This window comes from Enhydra lutris, unplaced genomic scaffold (assembly GCF_002288905.1).
Source record: "Enhydra lutris kenyoni isolate GAN:26980312 unplaced genomic scaffold, ASM228890v2 scaffoldscaffold6, whole genome shotgun sequence".
NCBI classification, from domain to species: Eukaryota; Metazoa; Chordata; class Mammalia; order Carnivora; family Mustelidae; genus Enhydra; species Enhydra lutris.
The window spans coordinates 31,016,915-31,037,238 of NW_019154090.1; the positions used below are offsets into that span (position 1 = coordinate 31,016,915).

Below are 20,324 nucleotides of genomic sequence, written 5' to 3' on the forward strand. Positions count from 1 at the left end.
TGAGCATCAGAGCTGGGGCCTGGACCCTGCTCTCCCAGACTGGCCGCTGCCTCCTCCTGCAGGAGGTCATCCTCTGCATCTGCCGATCTTGCCATCCCCTGGAGGAGCGCACCAGTGTACCTCTAGCACCTCTGACTCTTGGTCCAGCATGTGCCACCTTCCTGCTGGGCAAGAACTTGGGCCAGGTCCCTGGCCCCTCGGCATCCCCGCCCACCATGGAAGTTGCCACTTGCACTTACTTGGCTGCTTTCACTCAGGCATAAGCAGCCAAAGAGGAAGTCCTCGTGGTCTGAGTGAAAGGCCTTTTCCCATGGGGTGGAAAGGAGCCTGAACACCATAAGCCTCCAAGTTCTCTTCGCTTTTTGTTCCCTTGGCCTGTTCTCTTGTGACATCTACACCAAGGGGTTGAGGTGGGGAACTGGGGGTCAGGAGCCGAGAGAGCTGGCTGTCTTGCCCGCTCCCCGTCCATGTTTTTTGGGCTATGCCCTTGCCCCTTGCACAGGGATTTGCCCTTCCTCCTTGCTGGGTCCTATTGCAGCTTGTGAGGGAGTGGTTGTCGGGGTAGGTGCTGGTCTCCTGCTCAGAGGGTGCCTCCAGTAAGGGCTCTGGGGATGCTGATTCAGTGACCTGCATCACGCCTGGGTCCTGGGGTTACTTGCTTAAGAGGCAGGTAAAACCTAGAAAGTTACCCTCTTTCAGGCTTGTTCCTTTAGGGTGTTAACTTCATTTCTTAGCTGTTCATCTCAAGCTCCTTGACAGCTTGGTAATAATAGTTGTAGGGTCTTTTTTTTTTTTTTTTTTTTTTCAAAGATTTGAGAGAGAGAGAGAAAGAGAGAGAGAGGCAGAGGGAGAGAAGTTGACTCCCCGTTGAGTGTGGGGCCCGATGCAGGGCTCGATCCCAGGACTTTGAGATCATGACCTGAGCCCAAATCAAGAGTCTGCTGCTTATCCGACTGCGCCCCACCAAGCACCCCTTATGGCATCTAGAACTATAGATAGAGAACTAGCTCTTGTACTGCTTTCTGCCCTGGATACCCCACTACCCTTTCACCCCTTCTCGCAAGGAAGGACAGGAGTCAGGGTGATCTTGCAGGACACAGTGCTGGGCGAATGCTCATCAAAGGATGGGGAAGGACCAGAGAGGCTCAGCACCGAGCTGGAGCTCGCTGCCCCTCCCCTGCGGGCGCTCTGCCTGGGCTCCTTCCTGCCCTTCCTCGCCTAGGGAAACCAGCAGCCTTTGTGAATCTCCTTGACGACGGATGGATAAGTTAAAAATAACCTTGTGCTGGGGCGTGCATGTGTGTGTGTGCACGCGCACATGCACTTGTGGCTGGATGTAGGCTCTCTCCCCTGCTGGGCTCCAGCTCAGCCGCTGTGGCTTCCTGATGCTCCTGGTGAGCATCTATGGGAGGCCTTGGTGGGGCCCAGGAGGTCACATGCTGAAGCTCCTCGGGTTAGGGGTCAGATCTAGATAATCCGCAGCATCATTCCTGTACTAATGGTTGCCACTGGGATGTGGGTGTTTATGTTAATATAAGGAAGGGAAAGCTTTTCTGAATGCCTCGGTCTTCGGTCTTCGTTCACTCTAACTGGAGAGGGATGATTCCAGAGGCGTTGCTGTGGTTCAGAACCTTTCGGTGCCGGATTAGGACAGAGCCCTGCGGTGGAGGGTGGGGGGAGGGGGGAGTTTGGCTGTATCTCTTTAGGGAAGGAGGATCTTTCTGGGCCCGTTTGATAAAGTGAGGACACTGCAGTATGGAGGCACTTCTTGACTTGCCCAGAACCCCCTCGCTGTGCTATGGCAGCGTTAAGGAACAGTGACCATGTCATTAGAAGCTAGAAGCTAAGGCTCTTGCCTCACCTCCTGCTGATGAGGTCATCTGGATAGGTCCTTTACCAAAGCCAGCTGCCTCTTATTAGCAGTCTTACACTAGTTAAAGTCCTCTGTTTTAGTTTAGTTTAGAAAGAGCTATTTCCCTGAGGGCAGGGGCTGGGTAGCTCTTTACCACACCTGGAATTAATTCCTGGTTTCCTCTCTCCATTATTTTTCCATCCATTTGTGAGCATTTTGCTCTGTACCAGGCATGGGTAGGTGAAGAGGAAAAGGTGGTCCTTGTCTTGAGGGAGCAACAGACAAGTACAAAAATATCCCTATCAGTCTGCATTGTGGCCAGTGCCCAGAATGAGAAGGTTAAGAGAAGGAGTGATTGGGTTAGAGAAGGTTGGGAGAACACAGTGACACAGGGTGCTTAAGGCTGGAATGTCTGAGACGTTCCTACAAATCCAAAGGAGGACAGAAAACTCGGTAGAAAAATGATCAATGACTTGATAGACACTTTACAGAAGAAGATATCCAAACAATCAGTAAACATGAAATGGTGCTCGATTTCATGTACTTCTTAGGGAAATACAAATTATTCAACTTAAGAAAAAGTGACTGTTTTCTGTGTTCACAAACATATATAACAAAATCTTTGAAGATGTGGTGAAACACCCGTTTGCCATTTCTAGTTTACTTCATAGTGAACTTCTTGCCGAAAAGTAAAATGGGGTCTCCAGCCTGATCTCCACAATCCCATCTTCGCGGCTGCGGCCCCACACCTCCGCACTCGGGGTGTGCTGGTCCCCGGCGAGCCCGGAAGCCTGGGTGCCCTGCGGCTCCCTGTGGGCTAAGGTCTGCTCATCGGGAATGTGCCATTGCTCCGAGGCAGTGGTCCACACTCTACCCGGGTGAACACGCTGTAGCAGCTTCTTGTGCTAGCTGTCCAGCCGTCAGGAGGATGTCAGGAATGAAGACATCCTGAATTCCCTCAAGGACCTCTGACCAGGTGGCGGGTTCGAGCCCACCCTCATTTTTTTTTGAGAAGTGCGAGGTGAAGGGTATGCAGGTGCACCTCCTCTTCCCCTTCCTGCTCTGCCTGGCCCCAATGACTATACCACTGCCTTCATGACTGACCCCCAGTTCATCACACGGTCTCTAGTCTGCCGCAGCAATGTCTCCTGGAACTTCCTGGTGGGCCCAGATGGCTTGCCTGTTTGCAGTCCAACCCCTGCTTTCCAGCCATCGACATCCAGCCTGATTTCGAAGACCTGCTGTCCCAGGGGCCCAGCTGTGCTAGGGCGCCCCTCCCCCTCTGCTGCCTGGCAGTCACAGTGCTGTCCTCTGGGGAATTCATTCACGATGGTATTTCCTTGAACTCTGTGTAGAGGAATGCCTGAGGTCCAGGAAAATTCCCTGAGATGGGCACTTCTTGTCCATCCCAGGCCCACTCCCTCTCCAAACCAAGTTTCCTTACTAATAAAGTGTCAGGTGTCAAAAAAACAGTGGATTCCAAGATGCTTAAGTAAAAGGAAATGTAGTGGGATGAACACTGAGAAGTCAGAAGACCTGGGTTAATAGGAGATTTGGGGCCCACCATTGAACTTGCTCAGCGCCTCTATCTCTTCATTTGTAAATAAGGATCTTCCTGTCTCCTTTCCCTTCCTTCCAGAATGACTCTGTGGCTCACAACAGGTTTGGAAAACAATCTTACAGCTGTTGAGAACTCTGCAAATCGAAGCAATATTGTTCGACTCTAATTTGAAGTGATTTGACTTCTTTTCCATCTCTTCCCAACAGCAGTGGTTGTAAATTCTTATAAGAGATAAATGCTCCGAGTAGTAAGGTCCCTAGGATTCAGAGCAGCCTGCCCTTGGTACTTTGGATAGAGAAGCAATTGCTGGTGTGACTCTGCTCCCCTCGTGGGGGTGGCTGGCAAGCAGGGCGAGTTTCTGACATGGCCGGAGCCCGGATGGCAACTCTGTGGGTGACGTGGCAGGGTCCTCTGGTGCCCTGGGGCTGCGTGGCTGGGAAAGGACAGTGGCACCCCAGTCCTGGTGAAGCCTAGACTCTAGTAAGCAGTACTGTGTGTCTTCCACACTGCCTGGGGCTGGCCGCCTCATGGGGTGCTCCTGTGGAGTCTGGAAGTAACAGCAGACTTTGGGACATTTAGTGGGGGGACAACAGCCTGCACACCCGGCTTTTCTCTGAGAGCCTGGCCAGAACCACTGGCCACTCTGGGGGCACTAAGAGTCCACAGCATGTTGTGGGAGAGCAGGGACTTTGCTGCATGATTTAGGTGTTGGTGGAGAGGTTTTAGAGGTGGATGTGTCTTAATGGGTGCCCGTGGCCAAACCCTACTTGGCAGTAAGCCTGGCAGCAAGGGCAGGGTCAGGAATGAGGTCCTGCTGAAATGCAGGCCTGCCTCCACTTTTGGATACAAAAGAGCCCCTTTCCCCTCCTCCACTGTTCCCTCCCCTGCCCCTGGGAGGGCAGGGGGGATCGAGCAGATAGTGGCTGTTCCTCAGTCCCCCATGGCAGATGTGTGCTTCACTTCCAGCAGAGTCGGCCCCCTCGGCACGTGTCAGAAGAGTGTCGGGATCGCTGTGAGTCCCATCTGCTCTGTCACCTGGCTGTGCTAGGTCCTCGAGCCTTGTTAGGGGGTCTTTTCCCACAGATCTCTTATGACGGGCATGTACTTCTCATTTTTGACCTTCTCCTCATCCTGTTTTTCTGCTGTGTAGGAATTGGAGTCAGAAGTGAAGGTAGATGGAGAGACTGCGTCGGACAGTGAGAGCCGAGCGGAAACTGCTCCTTTATCAACGTCTGCAGATGATACTCCAGAGGTCCTCAACAGGGCCCTTTCCAACTTGTCTTCAAGGTATAACCTGGCTTCATGATGCGGATGCTTGTAGGGGCCTCGCCTCAGGTCCGAGTGCTGTGGAAAACCCAGAGCCCTCAGGCAGCCTGCGGTCATGGGACGTGAGCCCATGGCTATCAAAGTGTACAGGCTTGGCCTGCTCAGAGGCAGTGGCCACAGTCTCCCTGCTTCTGCTCAGGCCTCTGAATGTAACCTTGTGCTTGATGGCAGCTATGAGCACAGCCTAGAAGGATCTGACCTTTGAAGGGTGCTTTGGTGGGGCTGGGAGGGACAGTAGTCTGAGGAGGAGGAAAGTGTGGACAAAGGGGTGGTGGCAGGCAAGGTTGCTGACACAACTTGTGAAGGGTTTGTGACTAATCAACAGCCTGCTTTTCACAGAGGAGCCCAAGTTTCTAGGTCAAAGTTTAGTTTTCCCTCTCCCACACATATCCATTGTGGACATTCCTTAAATTCACCCAGAAGAATTGAGAAATCTCAACTCGGGTGAATCCAGAGCTAAAATATTAGTCCCCTGAGACTCTGGTCCTCCAACACTGGCTATGTGGGCAGATTAAAAAATGTAAACTTTAAGACCTCAAAACATTATCTGACGGTGTTGCTATGTGTGTCTTGCACACATGTGTCTCTTTGAAAGGTGGTGTTTTGCAATGGTCAGGGGCTTGGGTTCTGGAGCCAGACTTCTAGGATTCAAATTTTGGTTGGACCACGTCACAGCTCTATGATTTGTGTATCTGCATTTCCTATCTGGAAGGGTTAGTAGTGTTGAGGCTTAAATGCATTAATATATGCTAAGTCCTTATAAAAGTGCCAGATGCATCTTTGTGATTGTTATTACTGTTGTTGAATGTTGTTCTTACTATAAAGATACAGGGGCAGAGTGATGCAGGATTTTGCTGCTGGAAAAATGTGCATTGTTTTCCTTTGGATAGAGAGCCATAGACGCCATCCAAGCAAATACAGAAGTGGGCACCACATTTCCCTCGGGACTTTTGCCAGATTTGTTTGTTAAGATTTGTAAGATTTGTAAGCTGGGAGTATTTTTCTGTACACCTTGGAGCACCTGCTGAGTTTGGTGTGGGTGAGGTGATGGCTGTTGGCCCTGCTTCTGCCCACATGTGGCTAGTACCTCTGTCAAGGGGTGGGAGGTACACTGCAGGAAGGGATTGACCTCTCCTTCCAGAAAGAGCAATCCCCCTTGACTTTGTGCTTTGCTTCTTTCCCAGCTCCTAACATGTTTTCTCCTTCCGCTCTTAGATGGAAGAACTGGTGGGTGAGAGGCATCCTGACTTTGGCCATGATTGCATTTTTCTTCATCATCATTTACCTGGGACCAATGGTTTTAATGATCATTGTAAGTGCCACTTGCATGCTGTTTGGGTTTTGCCTTCAGTTTTTCCTACGGCTCCGTCATCTTAAGTGTAGGGTATTGGGTTGGTTCTGGGAATCAGTGGGAGTCCTGGGTCCTCAGACCACATCTGCCTTAGAACTGTCACTGCTCCCCTTCCAGGAGCCAAACAGAGGGCTGTTGGCATCAGCCAGTTGTGTGTAGTTAAAGATATCTCTTCATTTTAAAAGTTGATACTATTGTTTCAGCTGTTTGATTAGCCAGTGACCCCGGCTGTGACTCTATGTGACTCTCCGTTTTGTTTCTTGTTTCCCTGGGGCCTCACTGTGGGGCTTAGGACTTTGGTTTAAAAAATCCCAGTCCACAGCACTGTTCTCTTAGTCTTCCTGCTGGCACGGACAGGGTCAGATGACTAGCGGCTGACTGCTGAGCAAAGCAGTTGGGGATTTTCAGGTATTTCTATTCAAAGCCAAAAGGGGAAGAGATTGATGGAGTCCAGGGAAGTACAAAAATAAAAAGTTAATTGAAGCTTCAGGGGTGCCTATTTCTTGGATCTAGTCTGTGTGACACAAAGGACTGTACTGCCGAGGGGGTGCAGAGTGAGTGGGAAAGGAGGAGGAGAGCAGAGTCACTGTAGGACTGACATTCTTAAATATGATAGTTTTTCTTCAAGGCCCATGACCTGTGTGTGGGTTTCTGTTTCCAAAAATGGTAAGAACTGGGGAATTAGCAAATACTCTGAGTATTTTCTATCTTGTAGGTGATGTGTGTTCAGATTAAGTGTTTCCATGAGATCATCACTATCGGCTACAACGTCTACCACTCCTATGACCTGCCCTGGTTCAGAACCCTCAGCTGGTAAGCCCTCCAGCCCCACGGGGGCCCTAGACGGATTTGGGTGACGAGCGTTTCGTTATAGGTATTTACAGTCATGGTGGATAGATAGGGAGTGATGGCCTCCCACTCAGATAGCCCCTTTAAGACCTAAGTATTTTATGTGGATGGCCTGTGGGGAGTGTTTTGTAGTTGTCTGGGGTCTGGAGTCTTCTACATGACTGCGTCTGTGAGCACGTTTGCCTTGGTATTTGGATTCATCAGATGTTGCACAGTGGCCCCCACCTCTAGACCAGCATATTTTTTATGCTCTGATGTGCCGACATCCCATGAGAGTCCTCTGTAGGTTGTCTGTGCTGGTGTTGCTGTCTCTGGAACTTGGTTTCCTTGTCCTTGAGACAGATGGTTGAGACTGAGTCAGTTGGCTTTGGAACCCTCATTCCTTGGACGGAGGTGCCGTAGGGGCCAGGTGGGCAGGAGTGACCCTGAATACAGAGGATCTGGGCTCCTCAGAGAAGCTCTGGTCCCTCTCTCCTAGGAAAGGGCTCAGCTGCCTTCAAGCAGAAACAGAATCAAAACCTGTAGCCCAGGTGATGTCTGAGGTCCCTTTCTGATCTGAAACTCTGCTGTATTGGCCGCACTGTCCTTGCGGGACACATGAGCAGAGCTCTGCGTGGTGCCGAGAGGACTTGGGGCAAATATGGACCCTTCTCACCTTCTGTGCTGGGACGCAAGGGTTGGTTCCATGACTTAGCAGCCTGAAAGGAGTGTTTCAGGCCCCAGCAACGTGGTCATGACCAAGGGAGCTGACGTGCACAGACTTGGGCTGGACACATCCTTCCTAGAGATGCTTCCCCACCAGCCAGCCATGCAGGCTGCCTCATGGTCTCCACACAGGCCTGTGCCTGCCACCCAGGTTCAAGTGTAGGTCTCTTCATGGCTCTTCTAGAGCTGGCAAGCGATATTTTAAATTTTGTTCACACACTCAGGATGTCTGACTTTCGATTGTGGTCACTGACCAAAGGGAGTGGTTTTTTTTTGTTTTTTTTTTTTTTTTAAGATTTTATTTATTTGTCAGAGAGAGAGAGGGAGAGAGAGCGAGCACAGGCAGACAGAATGGCAGGCAGAGGCAGAGGGAGAAGCAGGTTCCCTGACGAGCAAGGAGCCCGATGTGGGACTCGATCCCAGGACGCTGGGATCATGACCTGAGCCGAAGGCAGCTGCTTAACCAACTGAGCCACCCAGGCGTCCCCCAAAGGGAGTGTTTTTCATGTAACAGAAGACAAATCCAATATGAGAGTTCTTGAACTTTCACAATTAAAAAAAAAAAAGAAAAAGAAAAAGAAAGAAAGAACATGGAAGAGAGAAGCCCTCCACTCTCTTTCCTACCTCAGGACCCTGGCTGAGTATTTGGAGTAGGCCTGCTTGCTCCCACACTCCGAAGCACCGCCGAGGCTCTAAAGGTATATGAGCCATGGCGGCCCCCTGCCCAGAGCTCCAGTAGAGGAAGCAGATTATACACACATGAAGAGTTAATGCTGGTGAAAGGCTGATGTTTCAGAGATAGGCTTCAGGGAGGCAGGTACTCTGAGACTGAGTATAATTAATTGCTTAGTGAAATGACCAAATACTACATACTATAGAAATAAGCATGGGGGAGCCAGAGACCAGGTTAGGTTGTACAAGGCTTTTTTGAAGACAATGGTATTTGAGCAACGAGTGACAAAACGGGGTGAGTGAAGTGGATGTCCCAGGCTGGGGGAGACAGGAATGAAGCAGATGGTGGCAAAGCCAGAGTAAACCACTGTGATAGGTATGTGGGGTTCCTGGAAGAGAGGAAATAGGATGGGGAAGCAGGATGAGCCACGCTCTGGAAGGCCCTCCTGCGGTGGGAGTGTTCTTAGATTAGGCATGGTAACTTTGCAAAAGGGGCAAAAGCTGAGTCCCAAGTTTGTGACAGATGGAGAGTGAGTGGAAGCTGCCACAGATTTCCAGATAGACTTCCCAGCCACAGGGTCCCCAGTGAACAGGGAACCGTGGTTGGCTTGTTCTTAGCAAGCTGCCGTGGGTGGTGCAGGGTGTGGGGTCACGCAGGCTGCTGCTCTGAGTTTTTGCTGGCAGCCTCACTGGAAAGGAGAGGCCACAGGCGCTCCCCATAGCAGTGACCTGTCTTCTTTTACAGGTACTTTCTACTGTGTGTAAATTACTTCTTCTATGGTGAGACAGTGACGGATTACTTCTTCACTCTGGTCCAGAGAGAGGAGCCTTTGCGGATTCTCAGTAAATACCACCGGTTCATTTCCTTTACTCTCTACCTAATAGGTAGGCATTCAGCGGTTTACCAGTTCTTGGGTTTGTCTTGTTTGTGTTTGCTGAGTAGAGATTGGGGCACTTCTTGGTGCCTGCATAGTCTTGGTGATGTTAAGCTTGACGGTGCAAGGCAGCAGAGCTGAGGGCCCTGCCTTAAATCTGAGTCATAGCAGCTCTTGACTAAGAAGTGGGACCGAGGGCCTTGTGTGGCTGTGGGGACTGTAGTCATTGCCACCTGTCCTTGTGTCCCAGCCTCTGTGGGAGGGCAGCATAGCACGGTCCAGTCCTGACTCCCCTGTTAGCAGAGATTCTGCGGTGAGATCAAAACAAAAACCACCCAGGAATTTGGGTATAAAACCCAGCAGCTGTCTTTAGGGGAGTCACCTGAGAAGCTGCGTGAGGGACACTGCAGTGTGGTGGAGATTTTACCCAACTGGGTTTAAAAAGACTTTGTGACTTCGGAGGAGCTGGGTGCTTAGTCTTTGGGTCTCTTGTCTTCTGGAGCTAAAACAGCAGACGCACTGTGAGGATTTGATCAGATGCATTAAAAGTTCACAAACAGAAGGGTGCTGTGTCAGTCTAAACTCAGTACTACTTGAGTGTTAAGTGTTAATGCTAGTGTTTTTCATAGTTGCCCTCAAAGCCAGTTTGAGGCACAGAAGAAATTTGTTCTGACCTAAATTTCAGTCTGACCTATTTTTGATGAGCTTGATAGCAATACTTGGCTCCGTGAATGGCCTCTGGCCATTAAAGTAGAAAATCCACCGCCAAGGGGGTCTGTTGCTGATGAGCATAGTCCGAGAGTGTGCCTCAGGCCCCGAGAGTAGCCCCCCATAGTGGGAGGCCTGGGGTCTGGAATAGCCACGTGTCGTCTTCTGGGCAGGGCTGTGTTTGAGGTGCCCAGCCACTCTTCCGGGTAAGTGTTTCTCTCCTTCCTGAAGGAGTGTAAGGGCTTAAGGTTTATATTTATTTTTATTTTTATTTTGCCACCATGTGGGTCAGTGTGAGAGGTGCAAGGCCCTGACTCCATGCTAGGGAGATCTGCCCCCCTTAGCCAAACCTATAATTTAGGACAGGGGTCAGCAAGCTTTTTCTTTTTTTAAAAAAATTTTTAAAAAGATTTTTATTTATTATTTATTTGACAGAGAGAGAGAGAGATCACAAATAGGCAGAGAGGCAGATGGGGGTGGGGAAACAGGCTCCCTGCTGAGCAGAGAGCCCAATGCGGGGCTCGATCCTAGGACCCTGAGATCATGACCTGAGCTGAAGGCAGAGGCTTTAACCCACTGAGCCACCCAGGTGCCCCCAGCAAACTTTTTCTTAAAGGTCTAGATAATATTTTAGGCTTTGGGGCCCATAGGCTCTTTGTTGCAACTCTTCTGTTCTGCCCTGGAGCATGAAAGGAGAACCCCAGATAATATGTAAACAAACAGGTATGGCTGTGTTTCAGTAAAATTTTATTTGTGAAAACTGGTGTCTGGTCTAACCTTTGTTGTTTGACCCCTGCTCCAGGATCAAGATGTTCCTATCTGGTGAACAGTATTTTAAATTGAGTGTAGTCTGCAAGATTTAAAAAAAATATTGCCTTCCTTTGATTGTCTTGAAGGAGTCTGTTTTTGCTTCTGACACTTACTGGAATAGCTAGGTTTATTCCCCTGGGCTTTGGAATTGTGCATTGCTTAACTGCTGCAAAGAAATTGGCCAGAAGACCATTTAACACATCTAAAGGAAATGATTAGGACAAAGATAATGCAGAGTGTGATTCATTTTGCCCTTTCTCCTTCTCAAACTAGGATTCTGCATGTTTGTACTGAGTCTGGTCAAGAAGCATTATCGACTGCAGTTCTACATGGTAAGCGAGATGTGTGTGTGTGCGTGTGTGTGTGTGTGAATTCTTGGCTTAAGTGAAGTTCTACAGAAACTCACAAGGCCTCTATGCTTTCTGTGACAGATCAAAACTCTGGAACACAGTCTGTTTTGTGTGCATAGAACCTAGAGCATGAAGGGATATCTCCCATTTAAGTTACCCTGCTCTACATCCACCTAGACCCAATCACTGTTAACTTACACCCCCAGCAGCCTCTCCATTAGGACCTGTAGGTGGCGTCCAAGTGTGGCTCAAGGTGAAGCTTTAGTCAATGCCCACAGATACTCTACATGCTACATCACTCCCTCAACCTGGAAGCAACCCCTCACTGAGGGGCCTAAGCAAGGGTCCTAAGTAACATTTTCTTAAGATTTTATTTATTTACTTGAGAGAGCGAAAGAGAGACAGCAGAGGAAGAAGGACAAGCAGAGTCCGCACCCACTGAGCAGGGAGCCTGACATGGGGCTCCATCCCAGGACCCTGAAATTATGACCTGAGCCAAAGGCAGGTGCTTAACCGACTCAGCCACCCAGGCATTCCAGCACTCAACATTTATGGAGAAAATGAGACGTACCCAGGCTTTCAGAGCATAGAAGGACTTGTTCACTGGTGGGCCCTGTGGTCCCTACTTTTGGTGGTAATTGTAGCTGGGGGCAACGTTAATCCCAAATGCCTGTTCTGTACCTTTTTACTTCCAATAAGACAGGTAGAGAAGCAGACATATTTTCTACCTGTTTTGTTGTTGTTGTTGTTTAGCAATTTCTATTTGTTATTGGCTGTTATTTGAAGTTCCTTTCAAGGTAACAGGTAGGTCAAATGTATTCTTGATTTTCTTTTGCAGTTTGGCTGGACCCATGTAACATTACTGATTGTTGTAACTCAGTCACATCTCGTTATCCACAACCTATTCGAAGGAATGATCTGGTGAGTGATGTCAGGGAGGGAGATTTCCCTTTTATTTTGTGGGTTTTCTCATGTCCAGGTAGACTGAGAATCCCTGCTTACCTTCTAAGCCGGGGGTTCTCACCTTGAGCTACGTAAAAATCCCATGCAGGGGCTGGTTACAACACAGATCACTGGGCCTTACTCATGAGGCCTCAGCAGATTCAGTAATGAGAATTTGAATCACTAGTACATTCCCAGGTGATGCTGCTGATCAGAACTTATACTTAAGAACCGATATTCTAGACTAACCAGTACATAGATAATTAAAGAATAAAAGACAATGCAACCCTATAGCAACAGATTTAAAAAACTAAAGGAAAATGCCGTGATCTGGTAAAATGTAAACTACCAACAGTTATGAAGAAGAAAACTTGAAAAGATCACTAACTGTTAAAGATCTTTGAAAATCACCTAAGAATCCACATCTGGGAAGAAAACAACCAATGATAATAGCAGAGTTTTATCTACCCCTTCATACTAAAGCTGATAAGCTTGGGGAGGCAGAAAGAAGAATGTTAAACTGCTTTCTTTAATGATTACAGATAAACCATTGTAAATATTGGCAAATAGAATCCGGCAATGTGTCAAAAGCACCATGTACTCATTACTTAGTAGATTTTATTCCAGAAATGCAATGGTTTCAGTAGGAAATCTGTCAACATTTATGGAAATCAGCAGGCTGAGGAAGCTGGATGATTTTGATGAAAGGCGAGGCATATCTTCGTTTGTATAAGAGGTACTGAAGTGTACTTAAGACCCCAGACGGTGCTCTGTTTTCAGATCTCAGAATGAGGGTATAGTAATACTTACCTCCTGAGGAATAAATTAGTAAATATATAAAGTGCTTGGAACAGAGACTAGCTCATATAAATGCTGGTCTTACTAGGTTTAAAACAATGGTAGTAATGGTCTGGAGAAGCTCACAATTTTCCCCTTTCAGTTTTTGTTAGGTAATTCTGAGGAATGGCTTCTGATAAGTCCTTATCTTTAGGGCCAAACATGCCACTTGTTTCTACAGTGAATCATATTAAAATCTCTGGTTATTGGTTTTCAGCTTTACCTACAGGATTTAACTGTAGGTATAGAAAATAAGAAGAGCAGAGAATATGTGCAAGAAGCCTGGACAAAGTAAATAATGGGCGGGGTTGTGAGGATACAGATGCTCCCTTAACAAACAGAAGATATTGCCTCTAGTTGATGGGCTGGGAAGTCAGAGATTTACGTAGATTATGGTAAATACAGAACTTGAAATAGAGGACATTTGAAAAACATGATGGTCAGAGAGTGGAGAGGGAGGAGAGCAGAAGGATACAAGTGTGGAAATGGCCTCCTTTTTCATAGTGGGGATCAGCAGGTGAGGAGGGGGGCGCGGGAGCTCAAAAAGATAGCTAGATCTGTGAGTTGTGGTTCTGCGCTCAGCGTAGCCCTAGGGAGAGGGAGTGTTCCTGAGAGCTAGTCATAAACCGTTCACCTAGATAAATTATGAAATAGATATGAAGTAGTCAGGAATGAGTAAAAGTAGTTATTTGGGGGGAATGGAGATAGGGCGGGGGAAACAAGGAAAACTTTCTCTTCTTTACAGTTCAAATTTGTATTACCACGTGCATATATTACTTCATAACAAAAAAGAAACACATGACACTTTATAGAACCCCACCTCTATTTATTCGGGGGCCATTTGGTAAAGATTGGAATGTCTGCTGTGTGCCAGGTACTAGGTATAGCTTGTCTAGTATTTTCTTTCTTTCTAGCTTATTCCTTCATGGATGACAAGTGCTTACGGGTTATTTTGTTCCTGGAGTTGATGAATGGCATTGTTTTGTAGACCTCTGAGGTATTGTCATCTGGGGAGAGTTGATTTTCACTTTGGTTTACTCCCTAGGTTCATTGTCCCCATCTCTTGTGTGATCTGTAATGACATTATGGCCTATATGTTTGGCTTCTTCTTCGGTCGGACCCCACTCATCAAGGTAAATGGGTCACCCTCACATGAAATACCACTGTGAGGGGAGGGTGGTCCTTTCCGTAGAGTAGATCAGCTTGGGGCAGAAGAAGTCTAGCTTGTATGAATGTCTTCATGTCGTCCTGGAGAAAGGCTAGCAATAACTTAGTTTTAGGAGAAAAGCCACAGGAAGACGACTATTCATAGAGAAAAAAAGAGCTAACAGAGAAAATATCTTATAGACTATATAGACACATTTTAGGGACTTTGATCGGAATTTGCGTGTTGTCATTTAATTATATTTTATATGTGATATAAAATATATTTATATATAAACTGGGACAGAAGGGAAACTGAGGGGTATCAGGCCAGGAACAAGGAGACCAGGCAGGGGTTGTTTTAGAAGGGAAGGAGGTTAACAGAATGAGGTGGGGTTTTTGTTTTGTTTTGTTTTGTTTCTTATAGTAGGAAGGTTTTAAATAAGTAATCATTGTTCTCAAAGCCAGTTATCAAAATGCCCTTTGTTAAGAATTTGCTTTCTGTCTGTAGCTGTCCCCGAAGAAGACCTGGGAAGGCTTCATTGGGGGCTTCTTTGCTACTGTGGTGTTTGGCCTTCTGGTAGGTGGTGGTTCGCTGCTGGGTGGGGGAGTGGACAGAGACCTCACACCCTCCCTCAGAGCTTGTCCAAGGCTAGAGAGCTTGTTTCCTGAGGCCCAGGACTCTGTCCTGCTGCACGGTAACCTTGCCCCTGAGGGGCATGAATATGGCACGCTCTGTATCTAGCCCCATGCCAGTTCTCAAACAGGGTCTTGGCAGCTGAGGGGCGGGGCCGTGTGCGCCTGCACTCCCCTCAGGCCGAGGCATGCGACGCCCAGCAGGTAGTGTTCTTGTCCACCCAGCTTGATAATTCAAGCTTGAGTGACTGGCAGCTGAGAGTAGGAGGGGAGGTGGGCTCTGCCGCTTTGGCCGAGGTTCTCTCCCATGTGCGTCCTGTGGGAGGAGGATGATCTTCTTGCCCTAACCCTGCTTCTGACCATCAGGCCAGCCTCTCTCCTTTTTCAGGGGTGTCCAGCCGTCCTCCAGTACTGATTCCCTTTCTTCATTGCTCTTCCACCTTCTTCTCCCAGGCTGGCTGTCTCTCACTGTACCACTCCCTGACATCCTGCCTCCAGTTCAAATGAAATTAAAAGATCCTGAGGAAAAGGGACCATAGCTCCCCTAAATGGGGAGAATCTTCTTGTAGCTCTTTGCCCAAATTCCTTCAGGTCTTTCGTGGATTTTGACCTGGGTGTTCAGGCAATTCTGTGTAAAGCCTTAGCAGGCCATGCACCTGTTTTTAAATCCTTTTCCAAATTCAGGCAAAATACTCCTGTGGGGAAGCATGAACCTCTGATTTAGTGCCCAGCTCACAGTTAGCAGGGTCCTAGGCACTGTGAGGGGGACAGCCAAACCCCGTGTGTGCTGCCCGGGTGGGCTGGCTGGGCCTTGTGTCTTCTGCCCGACTCTGCTTTTCACCCTCAGCTGTCCTATGTGATGTCCGGGTACAGATGCTTTGTCTGCCCCGTGGAATACAACAATGATACCAACAGCTTCACTGTGGACTGTGAGCCCTCGGACCTCTTCCGTCTGCAGGAGTACAGCATTCCTGAGGTGATCCAGTCGGTCATTGGCTTGGTATGTGCCACTCACATCGGGCAAGCTATCCTTGGTTAGGTAGTGACTACAGAGAGAGCGAGCCCTCTCTCCACCACTGCCACTCCCTCAGAAAAAGCCTAGCTTCCTCCCTCCACAATGCCAGGGCCCAGGATAGAGGAGACTCGTTCAAGTCAGGGAAGGGTGAAAGCAGAAGGAGACCTTTCATCTCACCTCAGTTCATGTAGACCAGTGGTTCTCAAACTGTGCTCTGTGGATCCCTAAGGAACCCTGAGATCCTTTCAGGGGGCCTGTGAGGTCACAGTTATTTTCATAATAATAATATGACATTATTTGCCTGTTTTTACTTTGTTGATATTTGCTGTGAATGGTGCAAAAGCCGTGGTGGGTAAGCTCGCTGACGCTCTAGCACGAGTGAAGGCAGTGGCAGCAAACTGGACTAAGTCGTGGGATTCTTCATGCCACACACTCGCAGTTAGCATAAGCCAGCTCCTCGTAAGAATGTCTTTGATGAAAACGTAACATGGTTCATTTTATTATATTCTGACCCTTGAATACATATCTGTCTATATACTCTTGTGTACCCAAATGGAAACTGTGCCTAGAACATTTGTGCTAAATATGGCAGTCCGGTGCTTACCTAAAGGAAAGCGCACATGCACCTGTTTGAGTTATGAGCTGAGCTAGCTGCTTTTTTTTTTTTAATAGGGACATACTTTTTACTTGAAAAGAACTGACAAACTCTAGTGTTTCAGCCTTGTGTATTTGATAACATTTTTCTTGAAAATGAATGAAGTGAGCCTGTCACTTCAAGGAATACCCCTGACAGTGATTGTTACTGATGATAGAATTTGGATTCCAAGTGAAAATTAATATTTTGGAATGTATATACCTGTCCCCGGAGTTTGACAGCTTCCTGATACTTCAAAGGTTTGTGGATGAGAGCTGCAGTGATTTTTTTGTGTGTGATTTTTATAGTGATTTTAACATACGATGTTTTGACATTGTATATAGCAAACTGTCTATACTTGGAAGACTTACATAACTTGGTGAACTATCGTTTTCTAAGTGGCCAGTGCGTGGTGTTACAACTGCCAGGTATGGGTCAAAGATCCATTCAAAGTGCAAGACAGATCAATGGATTTTAATGTTAAGAGCACAGAAAGTTCATTTGTAGGATTTCAAATTGCACACTGCACCAAATTTTTAAGAAACTACCACTTGTCGAGTTCTGGTGTAGTGTCAGAGAAGAATACCCATAATTATCTAAAATACTCTTCCTTGGGGCACTTCGGTGGCTCAGTGGGTTAAAGCCTCTGCCTTAGGCTCAGGTCATGATCCCAGGGTCCTGGGATCGAGCCCCGAATCGGGCTCTCTGCTCAGCAGGGAGCCTGCTTCCTCCTCTCTCTCTGCCTGCTTCTCTGCTGAGTTATGATCTCTGTCTATCAAATAAATAAAAAAAATATTTTTTAAAAATAAAGTAAAATACTCGTCCTTTTTTCAGCCACTTAATTTGTGTGAGGCTGGATTTTCTCCACATACTTCAATTAAAACATCATATTGCAAAGGACTGAATGCATGATACTGAATGTCCTCTATTAAGCAGAGCAGTACAGAGTTACAGACAAAATCCAGTTTTCTTACTAATTTTGTTTTTGGAGGGAAAATAGAGCTCATTTCATAAAGACTCGCTTGTGTTAACAAGGCATCTTGACTGATTTCATTTATTCTTCTCAGACAACAGTCTGGATGTACCCCTTCCAGATCCACAGCATCGCCCTCTCCACGTTTGCCTCGCTCATTGGCCCCTTTGGAGGGTTCTTTGCAAGTGGATTCAAACGAGCCTTTAAAATCAAAGTAGGAAAACCCTCTTTTCTGTTTCTCTCATTGTCTCCCAGCCTGTTCTCCTCCTGTCCTACCCCATCCACCACCCCCTCCTTCAAAATACCAAGCTGTAAATACCAAGCTATAAACCAGACTATTAATGCGTGCTCTTCTTCACCCATGGGTGGGATTTAGGCTGGTAAATTTAAAGTACATTGTTTCCGGGGCGCCTGGGTGACTCATTTGGTTAAGTGTCTTACTCTTGATTTCAGCTTAGGTCATGATCTCAAGGTCCTGAGATCAAGCCCCACATCAGTCTTGGCACTGGGCATGGAGCCTGCTTAAGATTCTTTCTCTCTCTGCTCTTTGGCCGCCCCCTCCCCACATGCACGCGTGCTCTCTCTCTCTCTTTCTCCAAAAAACAACAATAACATTGTTTCCAAGAAAATTCATCGTAGTTGACCCTTGAACAACACAGGGGTTAGAGGCACTGATCCCTCCCTCCTGTCCCCGTCCTCCCACGCAGCAGAAAATTCACATATAACTGTTGACCGGAAGAATTACTGATAACAGTTGATTAACACTTATTTTGTATATTATACGTATTATAGACTGTATTCTTATAATAAAGTAAGCTAGAGGGAAAAAAATGTGATTAAGAAGATTTGAAAGAAGAGAAAATGCATTCACATCAATGTACTGTATTTACTGAAAAAAATTCACGTATAGGTGGACCTGTGTAGTTCAAACCGCTGTTGTTCAAGGGTCAGCTGTAGTTGGATTTTCAGTGTATTTGTTCATATATCTTGTATCTTTCTTCAGGAGAAACATTATATCATAAGACTCTGTCCTATTATACCCTCAGCATTTGAACCAATACTTCTTACTTTCTGTTGCCCTTAGCTACTCAGGACAGTAGCTGGGCACTGAGGTGGGACAGTAGGCCAGGGTTTGGGGTTGGCCTCTCCAGGTTCACCAGTCTTGCCTCTGTTTTTAACAGGACTTCGCCAACACCATTCCTGGCCATGGAGGCATCATGGATCGCTTTGACTGTCAGTACCTGATGGCCACCTTTGTTAACGTGTACATTGCCAGTTTTATCAGGTACAGTGCCTTTCCATCTGGACCAAGTTGGTGGGATTTTGAATGTGGTGAAATTCTAGAAGTGTAGCTACAAATCAGTGGGAGGGAAATTCATCCCAACCATGAATGCGGTTTTCAGTTACTACTCTGTCTGGGTTCTCTGAGGGTCCCCCTGCCTTCCACAATACGGAATCCAGCGGGAATAGCAGCCGTTTGAATAACCAGGCCCCAGAAACTGCTGGACCTCCGCTCAGCGCTGTTTCCTCACATTCTCTTCCAGGGGCCCCAACCCAAGCAAGCTGATTCAGCAGTTCCTGACCCTGCGTCCAGACCAGCAGCTGCACATCTTCAACACCCTCAGATCTCACCTGGCCGACAAGGGGGTGCTGACAGCTGCCGTGGAGGATGAGTAGCGGCCCCAGGCCCAAGACGGCAGGAGCAAGCGAGCGAGGGGCTAGGCTCCAAGGCAAAGCCCTCCTGGTGTGACTCAGTCGATGACAAGGCTTCAACTCACTGTCTTTTTTTTTTTTTTTTTGTAGAGCGTTTTTTATTTGTGGGTTTTCAGAACAATCTGTATATACAGTCTATGTGCTTATGATTTGGGTCGTGGGTAAACTATAGCTCTGAGTTGGAAAGAAGTCACCGGGGTCAGACCTTTCAGGCTTTTTAAACAGAAGTTTTAACCTGGAAGACACTGTTGCCCACCTGGGGTGTATCTGCTTGGTGCTTCTTGCTCCCAAGCTAGAGCTTCTGTTGCCGGGCTCCATCAGGGAGGGAGTGGATGTTCATCTGTGGCTGACCAGTTCAGGCCCCCGCCCCCCACCGCCCCGGCCTGCCCTTGTAGCTGCCTTCAGCTGGAAAAAGGTGCATGGCTTGGATGTCTTTGCCCCGGAGAGCTTTCACCTGGGCCTCTCGAGAATCCCAGCCCTGGAGCAACGGGACAGTTGCCTTCTGTGTGGAGGGACAAAGACTGTTTAATTAGATAAACATTCTACCTGCAAGGTCCTGTGGGGTGTGAGCTCTGCTTTATGACATGGGTTAACCTTACTTCATCACAGACTGAAAGAAGGCTTCAATATTTTTTTTTCAGGAAGCACGAAAAATTATTTATAATAGTCCGAAAAAGTACACTGTAATATTTTGAGTGTATGCGGTAGAACGTGCCATCACGAGCCCTTCCCCCAGGTGGTCGGCTCATGTGGCTCCTCTTGGGCAGTCCGGCTAACTGTGTCTTTTCAGGGCCGATGCCGTTCACGTTTGTGCTGTAGACTTGTTGCTGCTGAATCCCTCCTGGGGGCTCTCCTGTTAGGCAGGGAGCAGGGGGCTTCTCGTTCACGTGCCCTTTGCCTGACTGACCACCCTTGTAGCTGCTGTGTTGTGTATATACTACTCTAAAGGCAAGTGTGTACCTGTGTGTGTGTTTTAAAAATCACTTACTTCTTACAGTGATTTCAGTTGTACCATGACTTCTTCACTGCAACCACAAAATCCTGCTTACAACTCTGGAAACCTAACCCGATTAGAGGTGTAGAGGTGTGACTGTTCTGAAGATTACATGCACACTTTATATATATATATATATATATATATATATATATATATATATATATATAAAAATGTGACCAGTTTAAAGGTGGTTCGTATTTTATTGAGGACCTTTTTTTCTTTTAAACTGTGATTCCCACCCCCACCCCACCCCCGCCTTCTGATAGGAGTGATGTTGACTTTAGGGAGACAAGTTCTTTGTTAGGTCAACAAGCAGGGGAGGACAGGAAAGAGAACTGGTGCCCAGCTGTGTTCAGTTGTTCCGTGCCATGCTGG

General features: G+C 47.5%; 1 protein-coding gene across 1 annotated transcript in view; it reads left to right on the forward strand.

Moving 5' to 3' along the window:
- The window catches only part of LOC111141792 (CDP-diacylglycerol synthase 2), a 56,781-nt gene extending 36,670 nt beyond the window's left edge, over window positions 1-20,111 (forward strand). Inside the window, exons 2-13 of the mRNA XM_022494609.1 lie at window positions 4,564-4,700; window positions 5,955-6,051; window positions 6,806-6,903; window positions 9,062-9,201; window positions 10,983-11,041; window positions 11,898-11,980; window positions 13,884-13,971; window positions 14,493-14,561; window positions 15,465-15,617; window positions 17,334-17,453; window positions 18,421-18,524; window positions 18,784-20,111. Coding sequence (XP_022350317.1) covers window positions 4,564-4,700; window positions 5,955-6,051; window positions 6,806-6,903; window positions 9,062-9,201; window positions 10,983-11,041; window positions 11,898-11,980; window positions 13,884-13,971; window positions 14,493-14,561; window positions 15,465-15,617; window positions 17,334-17,453; window positions 18,421-18,524; window positions 18,784-18,916 — 1,281 coding nt within the window. The 3' untranslated portion in view covers window positions 18,917-20,111. The remainder of the gene's footprint in view (window positions 1-4,563; window positions 4,701-5,954; window positions 6,052-6,805; window positions 6,904-9,061; window positions 9,202-10,982; window positions 11,042-11,897; window positions 11,981-13,883; window positions 13,972-14,492; window positions 14,562-15,464; window positions 15,618-17,333; window positions 17,454-18,420; window positions 18,525-18,783) is intronic.
- Window positions 20,112-20,324: the final 213 nt, after the last annotated feature.